The sequence below is a fragment of the Emys orbicularis genome, chromosome 2, assembly GCF_028017835.1.
Source record: "Emys orbicularis isolate rEmyOrb1 chromosome 2, rEmyOrb1.hap1, whole genome shotgun sequence".
Classification (NCBI taxonomy): Eukaryota; Metazoa; Chordata; order Testudines; family Emydidae; genus Emys; species Emys orbicularis.
The window spans coordinates 220,716,544-220,740,791 of NC_088684.1; the positions used below are offsets into that span (position 1 = coordinate 220,716,544).

The 24,248-nt window shown below is 40.8% G+C and overlaps 1 protein-coding gene across 1 annotated transcript in view; it reads left to right on the forward strand.

Moving 5' to 3' along the window:
• The window catches only part of OSBPL10 (oxysterol binding protein like 10), a 182,827-nt gene extending 159,371 nt beyond the window's left edge, over nt 1-23,456 (forward strand). The window contains exons 9-12 of the mRNA XM_065400039.1: nt 12,681-12,867; nt 15,086-15,268; nt 18,011-18,164; nt 23,412-23,456. Coding sequence (XP_065256111.1) covers nt 12,681-12,867; nt 15,086-15,268; nt 18,011-18,164; nt 23,412-23,456 — 569 coding nt within the window. The remainder of the gene's footprint in view (nt 1-12,680; nt 12,868-15,085; nt 15,269-18,010; nt 18,165-23,411) is intronic.
• The last annotated feature ends 792 nt before the right edge of the window (nt 23,457-24,248 follow it).

The following is a 24,248-nucleotide window of genomic DNA, read 5'->3' on the forward strand; positions in this document are numbered from 1 at the left end:
AATAAAGAACAAAATCAAATAATAGAAAATAATATTAATACTTTTCAGTTGTTTAGTTTTTGCAAAATGGAAGTCTTGAAACAAATGTTACTGCTTTTAAGACTCTTGGAGTCTAAATCCTGCAATAATACTTCTGTTTCACGTTTTTTTCCCCTGTTTCAGGCAGTGTGATACTATGTCAGACTCATTGCTTTTTACATTGCAATGTATAGGGTAATGGGAGTCAGGAAGGAGTCCCAGAGAAGCTGGGGAGATAGGTTTCCAATAGTTCAGTAATGGGGTGAAGTAGGGTGGGAGGGTGTGAGTTACTAGAGCCAATAGATCTTCAATGACTTTATTTCTTCAATTTTTCCTTCTGTTATGAATTATTTTTCATAGTGGAAGGGGAGTGTTCAGTGAAACTTCAGGCTCGTCTACATGAAAACGCTCAGGAAAATTAATCTGAATTAACTAAAGGTATGAAGGTGAAGTGGATTAGTTAAACTGCATTAAACCCCTGTGTGGAGACACTTCTCATTCAGTATTAAAATGGCCTTAAAGTGAATTAAACTAAACTGAATTAAGGCCATTTTAATGCATAGGGGTTTAATACAGTAACTAACTAACTGCTATAAATTCACACCTCTGAGTTAATTTGGATTAACTTTCCTGAGTATCCCTGTGTAGGCATAGCCTTCATTTCTGTAATAAATACTAATGAAAACACCTGTGATAAATCACAGTAGGTCAGAAGATTTAGCCTACTTGCTGTCAGTGCACATGGTGCTCTCAGAATTTGGGGTGGCTGGCAGGGGGACTGTTGAAGTCTCCCAGAAGTTCCAGACATACAACATTAGGTGGCCACCTGATGTGCTGAGATACTCCTGAGCCCGCCTGTTATGCCAATTTGGGCACCCTTTTTACCTGTCTTGCTGAGTCAGGCTATTAAGTCTGCTCTACTGCAGAACGAAACAGACAATGAGATCAGTTCTGGGAAGGCTCAGCTTAAGGGACTTGTCCCAGCACTCAGGTGTCCACCTCCCTTGGAGTGCAGACCCAAAGATATATTATGAAATCTGCCTCCTCCCTCAATGTGGAGGAAGGTATGCACAACTACTCCCCCCACCCTCCAAAGTTAGAAATTACAGAAAATGGGTTTAATAATAAACAAAACAATTTTTATTAACTATAAAAGGCAGATTTTAAGTGGTAAAAGGGGTAACAAACAGAACCAAGCAGATTACTAAGCAAATGAAATCAAACATGCAAACTAATCTAGTTTCACTAAAGAAATTGGTTACAAATAATATTTCTCACCCTAGATATTGTTGCAGGCAGGTTGCAAAGTTTCTGTGGTTCAGAGTTCCAGTTATATTCCTTTTCAGGCTGGACTCCCCCCTCCGTCTGGACTTCTCCCCCCTCCTTCCCTTCACGTGGCTTTTCCAGTCTTTCTTCTTGGGCAGACAGGCCATGGAGCGGAGGAGTCCCGGTTGCCTTCCTCCCCACCCTTAAATAGGACTTACATGAGGCAGGAATCCTTTGTTTCCCAAACTTGACCCCCTTTCTCTTCCAGTGGAAAGTTACAAGAAGTCCCAGGTAATGTTTAGTATCAGGTGACAAGACCACCTGACTCTGTAGGATTACAGCGTCCATGAGTCCCTTTCTACAGTCCATTGTCCTCGCTGATTGGCCATGAGCCCTGTCTGGCTTTTCCATTGTTGTACCTGAAGTGTTAGCAGTGGGCGTCACCCAAAGTAACATAGTTGAAATACAGATACATAGTCAATATTCCTAACTTCAGATACAGAAATGATACAGGCATACAAATTGGATAATCACATTCAATAAATCATAACCTTTCCAATGATATCTCACATGAGCCATCTTGCATAAAGTATATCTCAGTTATGTCGTATTCATATCATAAGCATATTTTCATAAAGAATGTGGAATGAAACGTGTCGTATGCATTAATAGATATTTTAAAAAGTTATGGAGTGTGTGTGTGTGTGTTTGGGGGGGAAGGGAGTTGTCTTTGAACTTCTGCTTGACTATTCAGAGTTTTAGATTTTGCAGTACGTTATTGGAAAGGTAATTTCCCCTGTATTTGCAATAATGTCTCAGATTTGACCTATGTCTGTATTTTGAATAGTTTTAAGTTAATACACAGGTTTCTCCACAGGTACTGAATATACTAAATTTAGAGAAGGTTTTTTTTCGCTGTATGAGAAGCATCTATTTCAGACAGTACACTAGACAGTTGAAATAATTTTGCTATACTTCAAGATTCAGACAGTTGTACAGTAGATAGCAAACATAATCTTGCTATATTTAACAGAATGATTGTATTTCATCCTGTAACTGTTATGACCTGTGCGTTGAAGAACACATAAAACCAGGATGTATTTAACAGCCTTGACTCTGAGCACATAGTGACTATTTCTGTTGGTGACTGCCGAGAGATTTGTTGCACTGCTGTTGCCTATTTGCATAGTGTATAATGAATTTTGGAACTAGATTGTGTCAGGAATACATTGATAATATTCCCATGGTTATTGTGAAACCTCTTCCTTGCAGCTCATCACAATAATATTGTTGTGGAGGGCGAGGGTGTTTCATTACTTTTTTAAAACAAGAATAAGTCTGTATGTTAAAGATTAATAATATGGAAATACAGAAGCTTCTATATGAATTTAAATAAGTGTGAGGTTTAATGACATAAGATCCCTTCATACAAATGCTGTAGGTGAGTATTTTGACTCTACAACATCCAGTCTGGAGATGGCAAAGGCCATCCAGTGTTGTGTTGATGGTTTTTTGTCTTGTTTCTTTGTTCCATGTAAATATCAACCAGATGAGCCGAACACATAGTGATAGAAATCAGCATGCAAGAGGCGATGTTGCTGGAAATCCATGTGCACAGTTGCTTTCTGTGCTATCCATCATCTCTGAATGTGGTTTACAAGTGAAATGAGGTGTCTCAGCTTTCACCTAGAAAGTGCTTTACCTGATGAAACCATTGTACAGTGTAACCAGTTTAGCAGTTTCCTTACCTAAAAGGTCACTCTGAATGAGAGTAGCAGAGGTGCATTGCAAATAAAAATTGATGTTTCCACAATGCCAAGATCTGGTTAATGATAGCTGATGTTTTAGTGGAAAGAAAAAAGAGGATGTGATGAAATAGAATGTCGTTGGGATTTAAATTTGCAAGGATGGAGGGAGCAAAAGTAACCGTTTCTTACATTATACAGTTTTATATGTTGCAAAGAGCCACCAAACAGACATTTCATTGGGCAGAAAATCTGAGCATATTTTAGTGAAAAGGCAATGTTTAATACTTGTCTAGCATAGAACCATTGAGGTTCCTGTCATACTGAGATGTATTGTTTTGTTGCAAGGCAGCAAAATTCATGAAGATGCAGAATTGATAGCCCTATGCATTAGGTTTATTGGTTAATTTTACGAAGAATATAGGGTTGAAACTTTTGTTGTGGGTTGTATGTTTCTTTGTTTTACATTATCAGATGGCTGCTAACCTTAAAAAAAAGATGTCTATATTTCTAGGTGATACTTTAAAAATTACAAGGAAGCTTTAAAACTTGTGAAGGATTTGATACAAGGGATGTGTTACACCTTTTTCTGAGGGAATGCAGATAGTAGCAGTGAATAAATAATCTGTTGTGGGTTTTGCAGCTCCTGTAATGCATACTTCCATGGGAGTAAATGACTCTTAATTTAGCAGGAGGGTGGGGCTTTTATAGTTAAATGTTTCAGACAGCTGGAGTTAGCTTAAAAATTAGTAGTAGTTTAGCAGTAGTAGTAATTTTGTATTTACAATATATTTTATCCCAGGATTTCAAAGCTCTTTCCTTTTTCCATCTAGCCCAGTATCCTGTCTTCTGACAGTGGCCACGGCCAGGTCCTTCAAAGGGAAGGAACAGAACAGGGCAATTTTCAAGTGATCCATTCCCTGTCATCCAGTCCCAGCTTCTGGCAGTCAGAATCTTAGGGACACCCGGACAAGGGGTTGCGTCTCTGACCATTTTGGCTAATTGCCATTGATGGACCTATTCTCCATTAACTTATCTAATTCTTTCTTGAACCCAGTTATACTTTTGCCCTTCACATCTCCTGGCAATGATTTCCAGAGGTTGACTGTGTGTTAAGTGAAGAAGTACTTCCTTATGTTTGTTTTAAATTTGTTGTCTGTTCATTTCATCAGGTGACCCATAGTTCTTGTGTTATGTAAATGGGTAAATAACACCACTTTATTCACTTTCTCCACACCATTCATGATTTTATAGACCTCTCTCATATCTCCCCTTAGTTGTCTCTTTTCAAATTGAACAATCCCACTCTTGTTAATCTCTCCTCATATGGAAGCTGTTCCATACCCTAATCATTTTTGTTGGCCTTCTCTGTGCTTTTTCCAATTCAAATATATTTTAGATAGATCTCCTCAATGATTGTCAAACAAACAATGTAGCACAAATGATTTAAACACTCATGAGACCATAGGAGTGAGATTCTAGTGTGCCACTATTTCATGATTTCACAGTGTGAAACGTAGCTGTTGATGTACCGCAGCCATGTATGCCTTAATCAGAACAAACATTTAGTCCCCATCTAACTAGGGTGACCAGATGTACTGTTTTTAAAGGGACAGTCCCGTTTTTTTGGGATTGTTTCTTATATAGGTGCCTATTGCCCCCCCCCACCCCCTGTCCCGTTTTTTTACAGTTGCTATCTGGTCACCCTACGTCTAACAGATGTAATGAATAACATAGATGAAGTGTGAGGAGCCTGTTACATTAGGAAACTGCTCTAGGCCATCGATGACCCCGAATGATTTGTTGTTCATATTGATCCCTGAACAATCAGAGGAAAGCGTTAAATTGCACATGTCTCTTCTGCAGTTAATTATTGCACTATTGACCTAGCATCTCATCTGTGCATTTCATCAATACGTATTGTAGGAAAATCAGTTCACAAAGTACAGCATTGGTAGGGGATTGGCAGGATAGGAACTCAAGGGCTGGAAGAGACCTCAAGAGGTCATGTAGTCCTTCCTCCCCTCCCCATGCTGAGGACCAAGCATACCTAGACTGTCCCTGACAGCTGTTTTTCTAACCTATTTTTAAAAACTTCCAGTGATAGGGATTTCACAACTTCCCTTGGGACCCCTATTCCAGTACTTAACTATCCTTATAGTTATGTTAGTTATTAGGAAAAAACTCTAAAACTACCTTGCTACAGACTATGGGGATTACTTCTTATCCTTTGGTAGATGTGGAGAATAATTGATCACTGCCCTCTTAATAACAGCCTTTAATGTGTTTTGTGTGCTTTTTAAACCTTTCCTCATAGGTCAAGTTTTCTAAACCTTTTATCATTTTTGTAGCTCTTCTCTGGACTCTTTCCACTTTGTCCACATCCACCCAAAACTGGACACATTACTCTAGCAGAGGCCTCATCAGTGCCAAGTCGAATGGGACAATTATCTTGTTTCTTACATACAACACTCCTGTTAATACATCCCAAATTCATATTTGCCTTGTTTTGCACTGCATCACATTGTTGGCTCATATTCAGTTTGTGATCCAGTATACCCCCAAGATCCTTTTCAGCAGTACTACCACCTAGCTAGTTGTTACCCATTTTGTATTTGTGCACTGAATTTTTACTTCCTACGTGAAGTACTTTGCACTTGATTGAATTTCATCTTGTTGATTTCAGACCAAATCTCCAATATGTTAAGGTCATTTTGAATTCTAATCCTGTCCTTCAAAGGAGTTGCAACCTCTCCCAGCTTGGTGTCATCTGCAGATTTTATAAGCATAGTCTCCACTCCATATCATTAGTCATTAGTAAAAATATTAACTAGTGCTGGACCCAGGATAGACTCCTGTGCGATCCCAATAGATATGTCGTCCTTCCAGTTTGACAGCGCACTATTGATAACTGCTGAGAATGGTTTTTCAACCAGTTGTGCACCCACTTTATAGTAATTTCATCTAGCTTTCCCTTGATTTTAGTCAGCCAAAAATATACTGTATAGTCTCCAGGTCACTTACACTTCCTCCCTGTGCTCCTTTTCTACTCTTGCAGTTAATGGGCTAATTAGCTCCTTAGTGCTCCCCAGCCCAGGTTGACCTAGTAATTAGCCACTCCTTCCCTCAGTCTGGCCCTCTCCAGGGGAACTAATTCGATTTGCAGTGACCAGAGTGCAGGTTCAGCTACTGGTTCTCAGCGCTCTGTCACAGTCCTTTTTCTAGGATGTTATTTGTTCTGCATGGGGATGTCTAGATAAAGGTTAAGAGATTGTCTCTCAGGTTTTATCATATCCAGAAATCTCATATCATATCCAAGTAACAGTTCTGACGAGAGATACCTGTCTCAATGCCAACAAAAATTACTGAGGTTTCCATGTGATCTCCCGTTTTAGCCTCTCATCAGCCCAGGGTTATTGGTGATGGAAGATTGTGTGCGTCAGCACCCAGGAAATGTGCACACATACTGATCTGGGATTATCCCAATCAGATTCTAAAATGGCTACACAGAAGGCTCTTAATACTGTGATGACTAACAATTTTATCATCTCCCTAAAGAAAACTGTCCCTAGACAATCACTCATCTGAAAATTTACATTGAAAGTACCATAGTTAAAATCTTCCCTATGGAAAAGAGGGCAGTCAGGATGCGTTACATTCATCTTCTGATCAGAGTTTGCATCAAACTGCTGGGTCTCCTGGCTTTCTGTATAAGGCTAACCCCAGAGACCAGCCTATGCAAGAGGAAACTGCAGCAGTTCAGACTGAAATTGTGGAACCATTCTCAGGAAGCAGTGAACCATCAGTATTGTGTATTTTTATTCCCATGTCACAGTCCTGCCAATGGAACAACTGCACTGATGAAGGCTGGAGAGCCAACCTGTAGTAGATCCTGCTCTTAGAAAAGAAATTGACCTACATCAGTTTAATGCTATTGAGTTCGCATTTCTTCTTTTGTGATATGTGCTACGATTCCCTACTGGGATAAATGCAAAGGAGATTTAGGGTAAAATTTTCAAAAGAGCCTTAGTCGCTTTTGAAAATGTTACCCTTAGATTCCATGGATAGTGTGTCTGAGAACTGTTCTTATAAATGGCTTCAGGTTTGTTTTTCCCAAACTTCTTATTTATTTGTATTCATAATTGTAGCTTCCACTTGTTTTAAAAAAGGGAACAGAAAGCAAAGCCGTGGGCTACCTTTATAAGCTGCATTAATACTTCTGAGACTAATAAATCCATCCAGTACTTCTTCCCCGATACTCATTTATTTTGCTTTTATTAGCCAGTGTCAGACTGAAGTAGCTGCATTAAGAAGTGACAGACTAAAATGATATGCAGAAAGCTAGTTATTCTCTGCTCACGAAATTGCTAGTCTTATACAATATTTTAAATTCTAGCTCTTCACTGATGTTGTTTTCTAGCATGGATACTGTGACCGTGTACCCCATAAGGCTTTATGGGGGGAGTGCTTATAAATGTATGTACGACATAACTGGAATATGTTTTGTGCTGCCTGTGCCATGTAATATATCTCCGTAAAGGTTATGGTCTACTATATCTATTCATCCTATCTGTGCACATATATCATTTTCCACTTGAGGTTAAGAATATGGGCTGTATACTTGCTTGGTTTCTAAGTAAGCTTTGGGAGGCAGTTGATCAGTTTCTTTAGGAAGGAATTTGCAAGGTTAAGTACCTGATCAGAAAGCACTTGGGGAACAATGCATCTTGGAATGCTCCAATCCACATAAGAAGTCTTCCTGGAGACATACAAGATACCATGTGGACAATGGCTTCGGCCTGTAATGACTGAGTCATGCAGGGACATGTGACTTGCCCAGGTGACTCCAAAACTCCATCTTGGAGCTGGACTTTGCATAGGAGGGAGGAGGGGGGTTTCCACCCACAAGAGAAAGTCTATTTAAACCTGTGGGAGACCCCTCCATTTTGTCTTCAGCTGACTAAAGAAGGAACTCTCCACCCCCCCACCCCCCCCAGGATACTTGAAGGAAACTGGAACAAAGGACAGTAACTACAAGGGGTGTGAGTGATTGCTGCTGGACCCAGACTAAAAGGAGATTAGCCTTTAAAAGGGAGCATTCTGTAACTGGTGAGGAACTTATCTGTATTTAGTTTGATTAGACATAGATTTGCGCATTTTATTTTATTTTACTTGGTGACTTACTTTGTTCTGTCTGTTACTTCTTGGAACCACTTAAATCCTACTTTATTTAATAAAATCACTTTTTATTTAGTAATTTACTCAGAGTATGTATTAATACCTGGGGGAGCAAACAACTGTGCACATCTCTCTATCAGTGTTATAGAGGGCGAACAATTTATGAGTTTGCCCTGCATAAGCTTTATGCAGGGTAAAACTGATTTATTTGGGTTTAGACCCCATTGGGAGTTGGGCATCTGAGTGCTAAAGACAAGCACACTTCTGTGAGCTGTTTTCGGGTAAACTTGCAGCTTTGGGGCAGGTAATTCAGATCCTGGGCCTGTGTTGGGGCAGATGGAGTGTCTGGCTCAGCAAGACAGGGTGCTGGAGTCCTGACCTGGCAGGGAAAACAGGAGCAGGGGTAGTCTTGGTACATTGGGTGGCAGCTCCCAAGGGGGTTTCTGTGATCCAACCCGTCACAGATACCATTATGGAGAGTGTCACCAATGGGTGGTACTAAAAATTGTTAGTGTAAATTCTTAAGGACTGAAATTAGTCTACAATGCAGGGGATAGACTTGAAGCAGAACTGTAAGCTAATAATCCTGAAGAAGACTGTACTTGTGCTCAGCACAGCAGACTGAAAGTCCAAATAGGCAGAGGCCCTTTGCAGAATGGATGAACTGTGAAATGCATGTGATTGTGCAAGGGAATTATAAAACAGGCATTTCTGATTGATCGTTTCCTTACTGAAACATCGCATTTTACCCTTAAATTGGGAGCTCAGACCACTTCTCCTTCTGCATTAATAGAGTGTTTCGAGGGATGTATGCCAAAAAGATTAGTAGGTAGGTCCTTATTTGTTTGCAACCTAATAATTTTAAAACGCTCTCTTGGGTGGTGTGAAAAGGGGCTGAAGGAAGATATCTTTCACAATGCATCAGTGAAAGTATTTTTTTATTTTAAAATAGCCACTGCAGAGTGTCAAATTAATTAGTGTCAAACTTTGGGGCAAGACTTCAGGACTGTTGTACACACTGTGAAAATCTTTGCCAGTTGGTGGGGTTGGGCTCAAACCTAAATGGGAAAAAAAAAAGTGTTTGTAAATAAAGCCACTTGCCTGTACAAGGAGGGAAGAGAGAGAGAGACTTAAGCCCAGATCCTCAAAGGTTTTTAGGTGTCTGATTCCAATGGAAGTTAGACACTTAAATACCGTCGAGGACCTGGGCCTAAATTGCCAATGTTTGGACTCTTATTGGGACAGAAAATAACTGAGGCACTATCACCTGTTGTATGTGAGGCTCCATCTAATAAAATACCTTTCATTGCTTTACCCTGAAACAGTTTCTCCAATTAAGCAGAATCTGATGAAATGGGAAGCCAGCCTGGAGTTTTACAAGTAGTCAGGGAAAATTATGGAAGATTAAAATGATAATATGTCTGTAAAATTTAAGCTTTTTTGTTGTTGGTTAAGCTAATAATATGAAAGTCCTCTTTGCTTTAATGCTGATTTATTGGTCGTACATTGGTTTGCGTTTATGCTGCAGCTTAGGCATGTAATTCTTCAGCAATAAGGCCATCACTAATAGGAGGTACAGGAATGCCAACTGCGATTACCTGGCACATTTTCAGTGTGGTGATGGTGGTGATTTCTTCCCATGTAAACTTTCCTGTAATCGTTCTAAGCAAAGTATGTACTTCAGCTTTGTTGTAGCGTTTTGGAATGGGGTGTTCCTGCACACACACAAACAATGGGTATGTCTACACCGCAAAGAAAAACCGGCTGCTGGCCCATGCCAGCCAACTCAGGCTCGTGGGGCTCAGGCTGTGGGGCTGTTCCATTGCTGCGTAGACTTCCAGGCTTGGGCTGGCGGCCGAGCTCTGGGACCCTCCCACCCTGCGGGGTCCTAGAGCCTGTGGGGTCCAGCCCAAGCCTTGAAGTCTACATAGCAATGAAACAGCCCCACAGCCCGAGCCAGCTGGCACATACAGCTGCAAGTTTTTCTTTGCTGTGTAGACATACCCAATGAGGCTTAGCCAAAAAAAAAAGCACTCCTTCTCCCCCCCCCAAAAGCTACACACACAGCTTGCTTGTTAAGCGTGTGTTCATTCTTACTTTCCATACTGTCAGTATTTATTCATGGTGGTGCTGAGATTGCAGCATGCGAAGTGGAAACTTTTGACGATCCAATGCAAAGGGTTAAAAATGGTTTACTCCATCACTCTCCTGTGCTTGTTCTGTTGCATTGTCCCACCTTCCATACATCTTCCAGGTCATTTGTGTCAAACTCGCTTGGGGAATAGAGGTGTTGGCTGTTTCATTATTGTCAGGTTGAGTGTACAGAAGGAACAAGAGCAGCTGCAGAAAGCAATGATGGTTTGCTAAAGACATTTACATGCCTCTGGGAACACGTCCAGTCTTGAAGTGACTAAGCTCCTTATTCTACCTAGTCCAATGGGTTGGAGTACCACGTTTTAAATAATGCTATAGCAGAACTCCTTCTTTTAAACTCTGAATTGTTTAGGTTTGTCTTTATATCCTGTACTGAGAATATATTTTTATATTGGCAAAAATGAAATACTAATTTATTTTTATGTTGTGAACTTTCGCCAGTACTGCGAGGAAAATGGCTCATACTAATACAGTTCCATAGCTAAACAGATATTGTAAAGGTTTTTACATCCAATTTGCATTAAAACTGTTACACCTCTACCTCGATATAACGCTGTCCTCGGGAGCCAAAAAATCTTACCGCGTTATAGGTGAAATCACGTTGTATTGAACTTGCTTTGATCCGCCGGAGCGCGCAGCCCCGCCCCCCCCCGAAGCACTGCTTTACCGCGTTATATCCGAATTCGTGTTATATCGGGTGGCGTTATATCGAGGTAGCGGTGTATTTGATGGTCAAAGATCCTCTGAATTCTAAGTATGTAGTGGTGTGGTGGGTTATTTTTTTAAATCTGAGTTGCAAAGAATTTTTTTCCCCCCCAAAGCCACCATTTTGGCTCCTAGGAAGCTATTAAAATGAAAAATAAAAGAAACATTAAAATCAAAGTCGATAGAACTAACTTTATTTTTGATGACTGAGCAGTTCAGCTTAGGAAATGTAAGGGTATTTGGTGAGACAAGGTGGGTGAGACAATATCTCCTGTTGGACCAAGGCTATTTGGTGTTGCAGAATTCATGTGCAGTGTATGCAGCATATATTTGTATTGTTCACTTTCCTATTTGCTGTACTTTACAAATGTCCTTTGTTTTGAAAACCCACCCACAGTTATGATGGGACAGAACCATTCATTGTGGTGGTAGAGGCTCGGGGCTTGTCTACACTAACAGTGGTGCAGCTGCAGCGCTTAGTGAAGACGCTACCTATGCTGCCGGGAGAATTTCTCCTGTCAGCATAGATACTCCCCCCTCTCCCCCCCCAAGAGGCGGTATCTGTGTTGGTGAGAGAAGCCCTCCTGTCAATATAGCGCGCTCTACACCAGGTGCTAGGTCGGCAGGGGTGGGTAGTGTGAACCAAGCCTCAGACACAGAGATCCTCTGACCAGGCAGGGAGCAGCAGCCAGCTTCCTTAGCTAACTGTGAAGATTCCTGCACCCTGCTGCTGCTGGCCTCTCACTGGAGCCAGATGGATTCAAAGTGCTGCTCCAGCTGCCACAGACAAGTCACACGTGCAGTAAAGAGTAGAGCAAACTAGTGCAGTGGGGTGGGATCAGGTGGCGGCAGCAGGTAGGTTCCCAAGGAGAACAGAAGGGCACTGCATTGCACACAGGCTTCTTCTGGGGAGAGGTTGAGAGAGAGAATGAACCCGATGTGGCAGATGTTTGGTTACGTCATTTAATGTCCTCCTGGAAGGCATTCAAATACTACAGCAATGTGGGCAGCATAAGACCCCATATAGAAAAGAATCAAATCAAAGGGGAGAGCAGAGTTGAGAGGAGTGGCAGGGGTAAATGTGTTCCGTAAGTGGGCTAGCGTGCATTCTATTACTGGATGCGGGGCCTAGAAAGAATGCATGGGAGAAAGTCTGTTATATTGAGAGAGCAAAGTTCTAGGGGACTTCCTTCCCCGGACCACTCTTCTTAGGGCTCTTTCTCCCAAAAGAGCTTTTTTTTTTTAATGGGGATAGAGGGAGCTACAAAGTGTTTCAGACTTACTGAGTTGGCTCTTATGAGATTTTTTTTCCCCCTTGGTCTTACCAGTTTGTACTTATGTTTTATTGATAACCTATGTTATCAGCAAATGCAATTATCCTGTATCATTTTGAAGTATCACTTGGTTAAAATTCAGAACTGAAGCCATACCTTTTTATGTTTGAGCAGAATTCTTCTGAGGGAGGTTTACTGGTAGAGTTACTCTGACTTCATGATGAGGGTCTCCTATTACTCTGACTGTGTGAATTACCATTTGCTGGTAGTAATTGGCCAGTGGCTGCATGTTCTCATCAGTACGCTATTATCATTTCACTTTCCAACCTTTCTCTCCTAGGTGTTCTTTACTTAATGGAACATGAGGAAGAATATGTGTTCACGCTGCCTAGTGCCTATGCACGTTCTATACTTACCATTCCATGGGTGGAGCTTGGAGGTAAAGTCAGTATTAACTGTGCCAAGACTGGCTATTCTGCTACTGTCACATTCCACACCAAGCCTTTCTATGGAGGAAAAGTTCACAGGTATTGAAACTGCTGTCTATTGGGTTGCTTCCTTTTGTACTGTATGTTAGAGTGTACTTGAAAACTTTTTCAGTTTTCTGTATTTATTACTGTAAAATTGTGTGGGTGTGTCTGTGTGTAATTAATACGCAAAAGCCAAATTGAATTTATAAAATGTTTTAAAAAATAAAACAAAACCTTCCTGCATCTGCCAGCACCTCATTACAGCTTTTCCATTAAAAAAAATGGTTTAAAATGTGATTTGTAGGTTTGAAAAAACAAATATAGATACTTTGAATCTGGGACCTTTCACATCAGTATGCAACAATGTTAAGGTTCTGGGGTGTCAGATTTTGAGCTTTAATATCTGGATGTATTTTTAACACAATGTTAAGTGTCTCTCTTCAGTCCACTATAGCAAACATATTCTGAGTTAGCGCTGAAAACCCAGACTGATGTGTATTTTTAACTCAAGCCACAGCTATGCTAGAAGATCTATGGCTGGAATATCTCAGCACAGATCTACCACACAGTCTGCAGTTGCTCTCTTTGATGCAGCAAAGTCAGATTTCTGTTTGTAATTTAAACATATCTGTTTGCAGTTGATTTTTAAAATTGCTTGGACACTCTGACTCATAGACTTTAAAGTCAGAAGCGACCATCATGATCATCTACTTCGATCTCCTGCACATTGCAGAGCCCAGAACCTTACCCACCCACTCCAGTAACTCAGCCAGAGGTTACGGGTCTATTACAGAAGTCCTCAAATCAAACTACGGCCCATGGGACGGATCCAGCCCACAAGCTGTTTTAAGCTGGCCCGCGAACTCCCGTTGGGGAGCAGGGTCTGGGGCTTGCCCCGCTCCAGCACTCCAGCCGGGGCACAGGGTCGGGGGCCGCACCATGCGGCTCCCGGAAGCCGCGGCATGGCCCCCCTCCGGCTCTCCAGCTGGGGTACAGGGTCGGGGGCCACTCCCCGTGGCTCCCGGAAGCCACGGCATGGTCCTGCTCTGGCTCCTACGTGTTCCAATGGCCCCCTCCAGCACTCCAATGGGAGCTGCAGGGGCAGTGCCTGCAGATTGGGTAGCGTGCAGAGCCACCTGGCCGTGCCTCTGCATAGGAGCCAGAGAAGGGACATGCTGCTGCTTCTGGGAGCCACTTGAGGTAAGCGCCACTTGAAGCCTGCACCCCTGAGCCTGTCCCCAAGCACCAACCTCCTGCCCCAGCCCTGATCCCCCTCCCACCCTCCAAACACCTCGATCCCAGCTGGGAGTACCCTCCTGCACCCCAAATCCTTCATCCCCAGCCCCACCTCAGAGTCCACACCCCCAACCAGAGCCCTCACCCCCTCCCGCACCCCAACCCCAATTTTGTGAGCATTCATGGCCCACCATACAATTTCTATTTCCAGATGTGGCCCTCGGGCCAAAAAGTTTGCCCATCCCTGGTTTAAAGACTTCAAGTTACAGAGAATTTATCATTTGTACTAGTTTAAACCTGCAAGTAACCCATGCTGCAGAGGAAGACGAAACCCCCCCAGCATCTCTGCTAATCTGACTCAGGGGAAAATTCCTTCCAGACTCCACATATGACGATCAGTTAGACCCTGAGCATGGGCAAGACCCACCAGCCAGACACCTGGGAAAGAATTCTCTGTAGTAACTCAGAGCCCTCCCCATCTAGTGTCCCATCACCGGCCATTGGAGATATTTGCTGCTAGCAGTCACAGATCAGCTACATGCCATTGTAGACAGTCTCATCATGCCATCCCCTCCATAAACTTATCAAGCTCTGTCTTGAAGCTAGTTAGACGTTTTGCTCCCACTGCTCCCCTTGGAAGACTGTTCGAGGACTTCACTCCTCTGATGGTTAGAAACCTTTGCCTAATTTCAAGCCCAAACTTGTTGATGGCTGGTTTATATCTATTTGTTCTTGTGTCCACATTGGTGCTGAACTTAAATAATTCCTCTCCCTCCCTGGTATTTCTATAATGGGTATTTCTAATACTGATGTATTTATAGAGAGCAATCATATCTCCCCTCAGCTTCTTTGGTTAGGTTAAACAAGCCAAGCTCTTTGAGTTGCCTCTCATAAGGTAGTTTTTCCATTCCTCAGATCATCCTAGTAGCTCTTGTGTGCACCTGTTCCGGTTTGAATTTAGTGGATTATAGTCCTTTTAATATGGTGGCACTAAGATAAACTGTATATTTTATTGTGGCTTTTGTCATATTGGAATTAGGGTTACAGCAGAAGTGAAACACAATCCCACCAATACCATCGTGTGTAAGGCACAAGGAGAATGGAATGGCACACTGGAATTTACGTACAGCAATGGAGAAACCAAAGTGATTGACACCACCAAACTGCCCGTTATCCGAAAAAAGATTAGACCAATAGCAAAACAAGGTCCATTTGAATCAAGGTGAGGTTATGGACATCATAACCGTTTATGAAGCTTGGACAAAAACTTAATATGGAAGCAACCTTTGTGTATTCATGTGTGATTCAGTAAAGCTCTTGTTTTGGGTAGTATAAATTCTTATAGGCAGAGAGTAGGGAAAGCTGCATACACAGATTTTTCAGAGCTACTTTTGATACATAAACTGCAATATAACTGCTGTTCAGTTATTAAATGAAAAATGCTAGTCCGGATTTCGTAAAGTTTAAAAATGAAAGGTAATCAATGCAATTTCTATGTCTGCTTCATTGTGAGTAGTTGCTGAATTGTCATTTCTACATATTCAATTTCATGTCTATTTCTCACAGCTATATATTAGAACTATTGACTGTACACAACATAAAAATACTTTAGGCTAGGTCCACACTACCCGCCTGATTTGGCGGGTAGAGATTGATCTTCTGGGATCGATTTATCGCGTCCAGATGAGACGCGATAAATCGATCCCAGAAGCGCTCCCCCGTCGACTGCGAAACTCCTGCTCGCCGAGAGGAGGAAGCGCTGTCGACGGGGGAGTTTGCCTGCGCCGCGTGGACCCGCAGTAAGTAAACTTAGTTCGATCTAGGAAACGTCGACTTCAGCTACGCTATTCTCGTAGCTGAAGTTGCGTTTCCTAGATCGATCCCCCGCCCCAGTGTGGACCAAGCCTTAAAAAATTGTCATGCATCCACACCTTTTACCTGACTTTTTGACGCACTATATCAGAGAACTTGTGTTAGAATTTACTGTAAATATTTGTCTATGTATTTATAATTGAATAAAATATTGGTCTTCTAGTGACAATGTCCTGTTAATTGCCATTTTAGAGAGTCTTAAAGAGCATGAATGAATGAAGCTTCACCTTGTAGTGAATGAATACATTCTATCCATTTTACAAATGGGTGCACTTGGTCAGAAATGTTCTAGCTAATAGACATGCTCCCTCTCTCATAAATGCATTTTTTTTTTGCTGTATCCCAGCCAGAAAAAAATGAGTGTGAATGAGGAAGCCAGCAGTTCCAGTGTGTATCTGTTTTATTTTTAACACTAGCAGATGGACTGTAAATACTCAGTCCCTGTCTGAATAGTCACAATTTAATAAATTTTAAATAATGGCTCACTTAAACACCACTGAAAATTACACATTACAAAAGTTATGCTCTGAAGCAGAAGAACTTAAGTGTTCTGATAACTTTTGGTCCATATTGCTACATGTTGCACAACATTACTATTTGCACTCTGAATTTGGGTTCTGTGCTGGCCAGACACACGGTTCGTTCATATGCATACTGTCAAACAGATAAGGACCAAATTTGGTTCTAAACTGAACATTATTGTAACCTGGTAGGGACTGTCCTTGATATCTTATCTTCCTAAGTTCTTTTAATACACTACTTTGAAGTTCAGAAGTAGAAGCTTTTTAAAGTAACAGATGCAAAAGGACTGTGGTGAGCTTCCTCTGCCAACCAGCGCACAGGTCAAACTCTGCACGATATCTTCATTAATGAGCTACACACAGGTCTGGACACAAAGCAGTTATCAAAAATGGTCATGTTGATTTGAAGATGTGGGGCCAAGGTTTCAAGAGCTGAGCACCCAACAGCTCCCAGTCAGGCAGCGAAATGAAGTAGCCCGATATTGAGTGCTGAACACGTTTGAAAATCAGGTCCATAGTTTAATACGATGGGGTGAGAGAATTCACACTTGCTAAATAGGAGGAAAATACATGTATTTTTGAGCTCTAAAATATTATAAACAATATACATGTTAAACCATGACTGCAGTAAAAGTAGTTAACCGTGTCCTTTAAAATACAATGAAAAGGATTAAAAAAGTGATACACCTCTACCCCGATATAACGCGACCCAATATAACATGAATTCGGATATAAGGTGGTAAAGCGGGGGGGCGGGGCTGCGTGCTCCGGCAGATCAAAGCAAGTTCAATATAACGCGGTAAGATTTTTTGGCTCCCAAGGACAGCGTTATATTGGGGTAGAGGTGTAGTTCAAAGTCTGTTTGAGATGGTACAAGTAGAGTGCCAGATAATGAACAAAAAGAACGAGGAGTACTTGTGGCACCTTAGAGACTAACACATTTATTTGAGCATAAGCTTTTGCGGGCTAAAACCCACTTCATCGTATGCATGCAGTGGAAAATACAGTAGGAAGCTATATATACACACAGAGAACATGAAAAAATGGGTGTTGCCATACCAACTGTAACGAGAGTAATCAACTAAGGTGAGCAATTATCAGCAGAAGGGAAAAAGAACTTTTGTAGTGATAATCAGGATGGCCCATTTCCAACAGTTGACAAGAAGGTGTGAGTAACACTAGGGGAAAAAATTAGCATGGGGAAATAGTTTTACTTTGTGTAATGACCCATCCACTCCCAGTCTTTATTCAAGCCTAATTTAATGGTGTCCAGTTTGCAAATTAATTCCAATTCTGCAGTTTCTCATTGGAGTCTGTTTTTGAAGTTTTTTTGTTGGAGTATTACGACTTTGAGGTCTGTAATTGAGTGACCAGGGAGGTTGAAGTGTTCTCCGACTGGTTTTTGAATGTTATAATTCTTGACGTCTGATGTGATGAACACACCATCATTATATGAAAAAGAATTGGCAAGTTTATCCTGCAATTGTATATTTGTCTTTACAAGGCACTGTACTGTTGCTGAGGAGTTCTCATTCTATTTTGTCTGTGTTCATCTGTGATCAATCACTCAGGCATCTTTGGCAACATGTCACCAACTCCCTGAAAGAAGGCAATATCGATGCAGCAACGGAGCACAAGCACCGCCTTGAGGAAAGGCAGCGAGCAGAGGAGAGGCAACGTGTGGCTATTAATACACCCTGGAAACCAAAATATTTTACCAACGAGGTAATGTGAATCACACCAAAGCATTTCTTTGTTGCTTTAAGATAGGAATGTAATGGAGGTCCACAGTACAGTGAGGAGTGTGTGTGTATGCAAACAATTAAAATCAGCTTTTGATTTGTATCATTGTGATTGTGACTAAATCTCTGATCTTTCTAAACTTTGACTCCTAAAAAACAATCATCAGACATTTATTTTAGATTTTGTAAAACTTGTTCTCCTTTTTAAGCTGTCTTTTACCTGCCTTCGGTTAAATGTATTTATGCCTGAATTTTTATAAATTTGGTCTCTATGATTAGACATCTAAATCCATATTTTGGCCATTTAAAAATAAAAAGCTTGATGCTCAGCAATGGCTCAAAGACTTTAAGGTCAGAAAGGACCATCATGATTATCTTGTTTGACCTCTAGCACATTGCAGGTCACAGAACCCCACCCACCCACCCACTCCTGTGATAGACCCCTAACAGCTGGCTGAATTACTGAAGTCTTCAAATCATGATTTAAAGACTTCAAGTTACAGAGAATCCACAATTTACCCTAGTTTAAACCTGAAAGTGACTCATGCCCCATGCTGCAGAGGAAGGCAAACTCCCCCCCGCCCCCCCGGGCTCTCTGCCAACCTGACCCAGGGGAAAATTCCTTTCCGACCCCAAATATGGCAATCAGTTAGACCCCACTTGAGACCTTCCTCCAATCTGACATCATTCCATTAATAGCTACTTTTTGTTTGTGGTTGTTTAACCAATTATGTATTCACTTAATGGTAGTTCTGTCAAGTCCACATTTCTCCAGTTTACTTATCAAAATGTCATGTGGGACTGTGTCAGAAGCCTTGCTGAAGTCCACCACATTCCCCCTATCCACCAAATCGGTTACCCTGTCAAAGAAGGAAATCAAACTGGTTTGGCATGATTTCTTCTTGATAAATCCATGTTGGCTGCTAGCGATTACCCCTTCATCCTCCAGGTATTTGCAAACTGAATGTTTTATACATTGCTCTAGTAGCTTCCCAGGTATTGAAGTCAGGCTGACTGGTCTATAGTACCTCATCATCTCCTTTCCCCCCTTTTTAAAGATGGGCACTTCTCCTGTCTTCTGGGACCTCTCCTGTCACATATGAGTTTGTAAATATTATTGCCGGTGGCTCTGAGATTTCTTCAGCTAATTTCTTCAGTAACCTGAGGTGAATAGCATCTGGCCCCGCTGATTTGAATTCATTCAAGTTGGTTAAAAGATCTCTGACATGTTCTTTACTTATCCCAATCTGCATCCCTTCCCCTTTATGGAAGGGTCTATGGTAACTAGGACCTAGATTAAAGCTCAGGTTAGCCAGATGATGTCTTGAGATGCTCTTCCCAGTAGTTGATAATGGAGCCATCCCAGCACAGTAATCCTCTTTCCTGGAACATCAGCTCTTTGTTGAAGAAGCCAAAGCCCTCTCGCCAACACCACCTGAGTAGCCACGCAGTCTCTACCCGGACGTTTTCATTCAACAGGGAGAATGGATGAGAACACCACTTGTGCCCCAAACTCTTTTATCCTTCTTCCCAGAGCCATGTAGTCTGTAGGGATCCACTCAAGGTCATTCTAGGCAGTATCGTTGGTGCCCACATGGATAAGTAGGAAGGGATAGCAGTCCGAGGCCTTGATGAGTCTCAGTGGCAATTCTAGCTCTAGGCAAGCAGCACACTTCTTGGGATTCCTAGTCTGGACAGCAGATGGATGAGACTGTCCCCCAAATAAAGAAAAAAAACTAGTAAGAGGACCAAAAAAACACAAACGCCACCATTGCTAAACAGTGAAAGAGGCAGTTTTGAGACAAAAAGACATGCTTTAAAAATTGGAGGTCAAATCCTACTGAGAAAAATAGACAGGAACACAAACTCTGGCAAGTCAAGTATAAGAGTATAATTAAGCAGGGCAGAAAAGAATTTGAAGAGCAACTAATAAAAGTCATACAAACAAACAGCAACATTTTTTTAATGTACATCAGAAGCAGGAAGCCTCCCAAACAATCAGTGGGGCCACTGGACGATTGAAGTGCTAAAGGAGCATTCAAGGAAGATAAGGTCATTGTGGAGAAGCTAAATGAATTATTTGCATCGGTTTTCACTGCAGAGGATGTAGGGTGGGGGGAGATTCTCAAACCTGAGCTATTCTTTTTAGGTGAGAAATCTGAGGAACTGCCCCCAGATTGAGGTGTCAATAGAAGAGGTTTTGGAACAAATTGACAAATTAAACAGTAATAAGTCACCAGGACCAGATGGTATTCACCCAAGAGTTCTGAAGGAACTCAAATATGAAATTGTACTATTACTAACAGTGATATGTAACCTATCACTTAAATCAGCCTCTGTACCAGATGATTGGCTGATAGTTAATTTATAACGCTGATTTTTAAAAAAGGCTCCAGAGATGATTCTGGCAATAACAGGCCAGTAAGCCTAACTTCAGTAACAGACAAATTGGTTGAAATTATAGTAAAGAACAGAATGATCAGTTACATACATGAATATAATAAGTTGGGGAAGAGTCAGCAGGGCTTTTGTAAAAGGAAATCATGCCTCACCAATCTATTAGAATTCTTTGTGGGTGTCAACAAGATGTGGACAAGGGTGGCCCAGTGGATACAGTGTACTTGGACTTTCAGAAAGCCTTTGACAAGATCCCTCTCCAAAGGCTCTTAAGCAAAGTAAGCAGTCATGGGATAAGAGGGAAGGTCCTCTCATGGATCAGTAACTGGTTAAAAGTTAGGAAACAAAGGATAGGAATAAATGGTCAGTTTTCACAGTAGAGAGAGGTAAATTGTGGGGTCCCCCAAGGATCTGTACTGGGACCAATGCTGTTCAGCATCTTCATAAATGATCTGGAAAATGGGATAAACAGTGAGGTGGTAAAGTTTGCAGATGATACAAAATTACTCAAGATAGTTAAGTCCAAAACTGACTGCGAAGAATTACAAAGGGATCTCACAAAACTGGTGACTGGGCAACAAAATGAAATTTGAGATGAAATTCGGTGTTGATAAATGCAATGTAATGCACATTGGAAAACATAATCCCAACTGTACATACAAAATGATAGATTAGCTGTTGCCACTACAGAAAGAGATATTGGTGTCACTGGGGATAATTTTCTGACAACATCCACTCAGTGTGCAGTGGCAGTCAAAAAAGCTGACAGTGTTAGGAACCATTAGGAAAGTGATAGAAAATAAGACAGCAAATATCATCATGCCACTATATAAATCCATGGTATGCCCACATATTGAATACTGCATGCAGTTCTGGTTGCCCCATCTCAGAAAAGATAACTTAGATTTGGAAAAAGTACAGAGAAGGGCAACAAAAATTATTAGGGTTATGGAACAGCTTCCATATGAAGAGAGATTAAAAAGACTGTTCAGTTTAGCAAAAAGACAACTAAAGGGGGATATGATAGAGGTCTGTAAAATCAAGAATGGTGTGGTGAAAGTGAATAAAGAAGTGTTCTTTACTCCTTCATCTAACACAAGAACCAGGGGTCACCGAATGAAATTAATGGGCAGCAGGTTTAAAACAAACATAATGAAGTACTTCTTCACACAACGCACAGGCAACTTGTGGAACTCATTGCCAGGGGATGTTCTGAAGGTCAAAAGTATAACTGGATTAAAAAAAATTAGACACATTAATGGAGGATAGGTCCATCAATAGCTATTAGTCAAGATGTACTAGTTATTAGTCAAGGGATGGAACTCCATGAACTGGGTTTTCCTAAACCTCTGACTTCCAGAAGATGGGATTGAAGGATAGGGGATGAATCACTCAATAATTGCCCTGTTCTGTTCATTCCCTCTGAAGTATCTGGCACCAGCCACTGTCGGAAGACAGGATATTGGGCTAGATGGACTTCTGGTTTGACTGGTATGGCCATTTTTACATTCTTATGTGAGTAGTACCATTGGACACAATGGTATTATTCATGTACATTGCATGATGGGGACAGTAAGAAAGAATTAACAGTTAAGCCCTTTAGATCTGGGTGTTAGGATTTCACTGTCCCTATCAGCAGCAGTGTCTGGATGCTCCAGTTACTTTAAAAAGGAAAGTGGAGGACAAAAATCAGACAATTGAGAAGAAAATCACTGTTACTAATACCATTTAAAGTTTATTACATGTAAATATTTTTAACAATTATGCGATGTTTACTCTATTCATCTTGGATGATGAAACTAGATTGGTCACTTCATTTTCTGGTTCTGATGCTCTAGCTCAAGCTGGCTGTTTGGGTTTCCACAATTGCAAAGACATGTTTAGCTTTTTTAAAGAAGTGGAGGAAAATATTACATTGATCTGTTTTTTCATCTTATCTGTTACTGACTTTTTTGTTTACAAAATTTAAAATATGCATCTAAACTACTTCAGTAGTTTTTTAGATAGTTGGATCCAGAGGCTTTAAGTGTTAGGAAACTACACCCAGAAGGGTATGGATAATGAAATCCCGATCTCTAGCATATTACAAACAATTGTGTATTGAAATATTTGACACTATAGACTAAATGGTAATCCTTATTCTTGTAGTTCCCATTTACAGCCCCCATTATCAGTGGTGGACGTTGTTCTGCAGATTGGGGGTAGGATATGATCTAATATATTCAGGCCCTTTTACGATTTTTGTGGAAGTTTGAGCAAGATATTTTTGAACCATGTCTAGTAATACTCCTGGCACCGTTGATTAATTCTTTGTATGGAATGGAACTGAGGTAAAAATATTCTCTTCCTTTTGCAGATGCAGAATATGATAAAACACAAAGAAAATACTTGTTTTCAAAACAACTTCATATTTAAATGGTTACTGTCACGTTTTTCAAAAATAGAAAAACTAAGAAAATTCCAGTTTTTGATAAGAGCACCATTGAGCTAGCACAACTTAGAATTTTTTCTAAAACATTCTTGTCAAGTAATTTTTAAGGTTTTTATCTTCCACTGCTGATAGTTATAAGGACTTTTTCAACACGGGTGAAACTCACTCTACACACGCAGTGTTGTCTGTTGTACAAAATAAAGTGTAAAAGGCTTTCACTAAAACCATTTAGTTTTAGCAGTCTTACATGTTATTTGTAATTGTAGTAGGTACAGGGTTTTCAGACAGCCATATCTTGACAGTATTCCTTTAGCTTCTATTGAATCTATTTTAGTAGTGTGTTGTATATCTTTTTAAAAATTGAAAGGTAAAATTTGTAAAATCTCCCTAATTTTCTTACAGGGTGACGGTTGGATATACTTCAATCCCCTCTGGAAGTCCCATTGACAAGACAGAACGCACTGTTGTCTCATAACAAACCCATCTTAGAGGCATTAAAACGATGCAGTATATAACCTTCAGGTGTCATTGAATAGCTTTGTTACAACAAGATACAAATAAGAAGCTATATACTGTGATTGATGAATCTCAAAACAGCTACAAGCTCAAGTTTATTCAACAGCCATTTTGTGTGTGTGTATATATACATACATACACACACACACACACACACACACACACACACACTATGTGTTGATTGATTGATATATATATATATATATATATCAATGTGTAAACACGTTATACACGCACTAACAATGATTAAGGTCCTGATCCTTTAAACATTATGTGCACAAAACTTCCATTGAAGTCAATGAGAGTTCGGTGTGTTGTCTGCTTGTGGGATCAGGCCCTATGTTGGCAATTAAGAATACTTTTTTATTAGTACAGTTTGAGGTTTTGTATTTTTCACTTTGCCAAAAACATTTTGCACTTATAAAATGTGACTTGTCATTGGCAGTCATTCAGAGTCTAAATGGTGGTTAAATGGCTCACTTCAAGTGACCTAAGCAAGATACATTTGGGATATTGGTTTAAGAGCATGTTTTCTGTCCTTGTGACTCACTTATAAGCATGCATTTCTTGCCATCTTATAAAAAGTAGCAATACCATTGCAAGAACCTTGTTTGTACTAATCCATTGTTCTCCTTTTTTTCTGTTTGTATTCCAAAGAGATGCTTAATATTTTGCAAGGCCATTTGTCAGCCCCTTGACCGTGGGAAAGGGGATCTCTCTGTG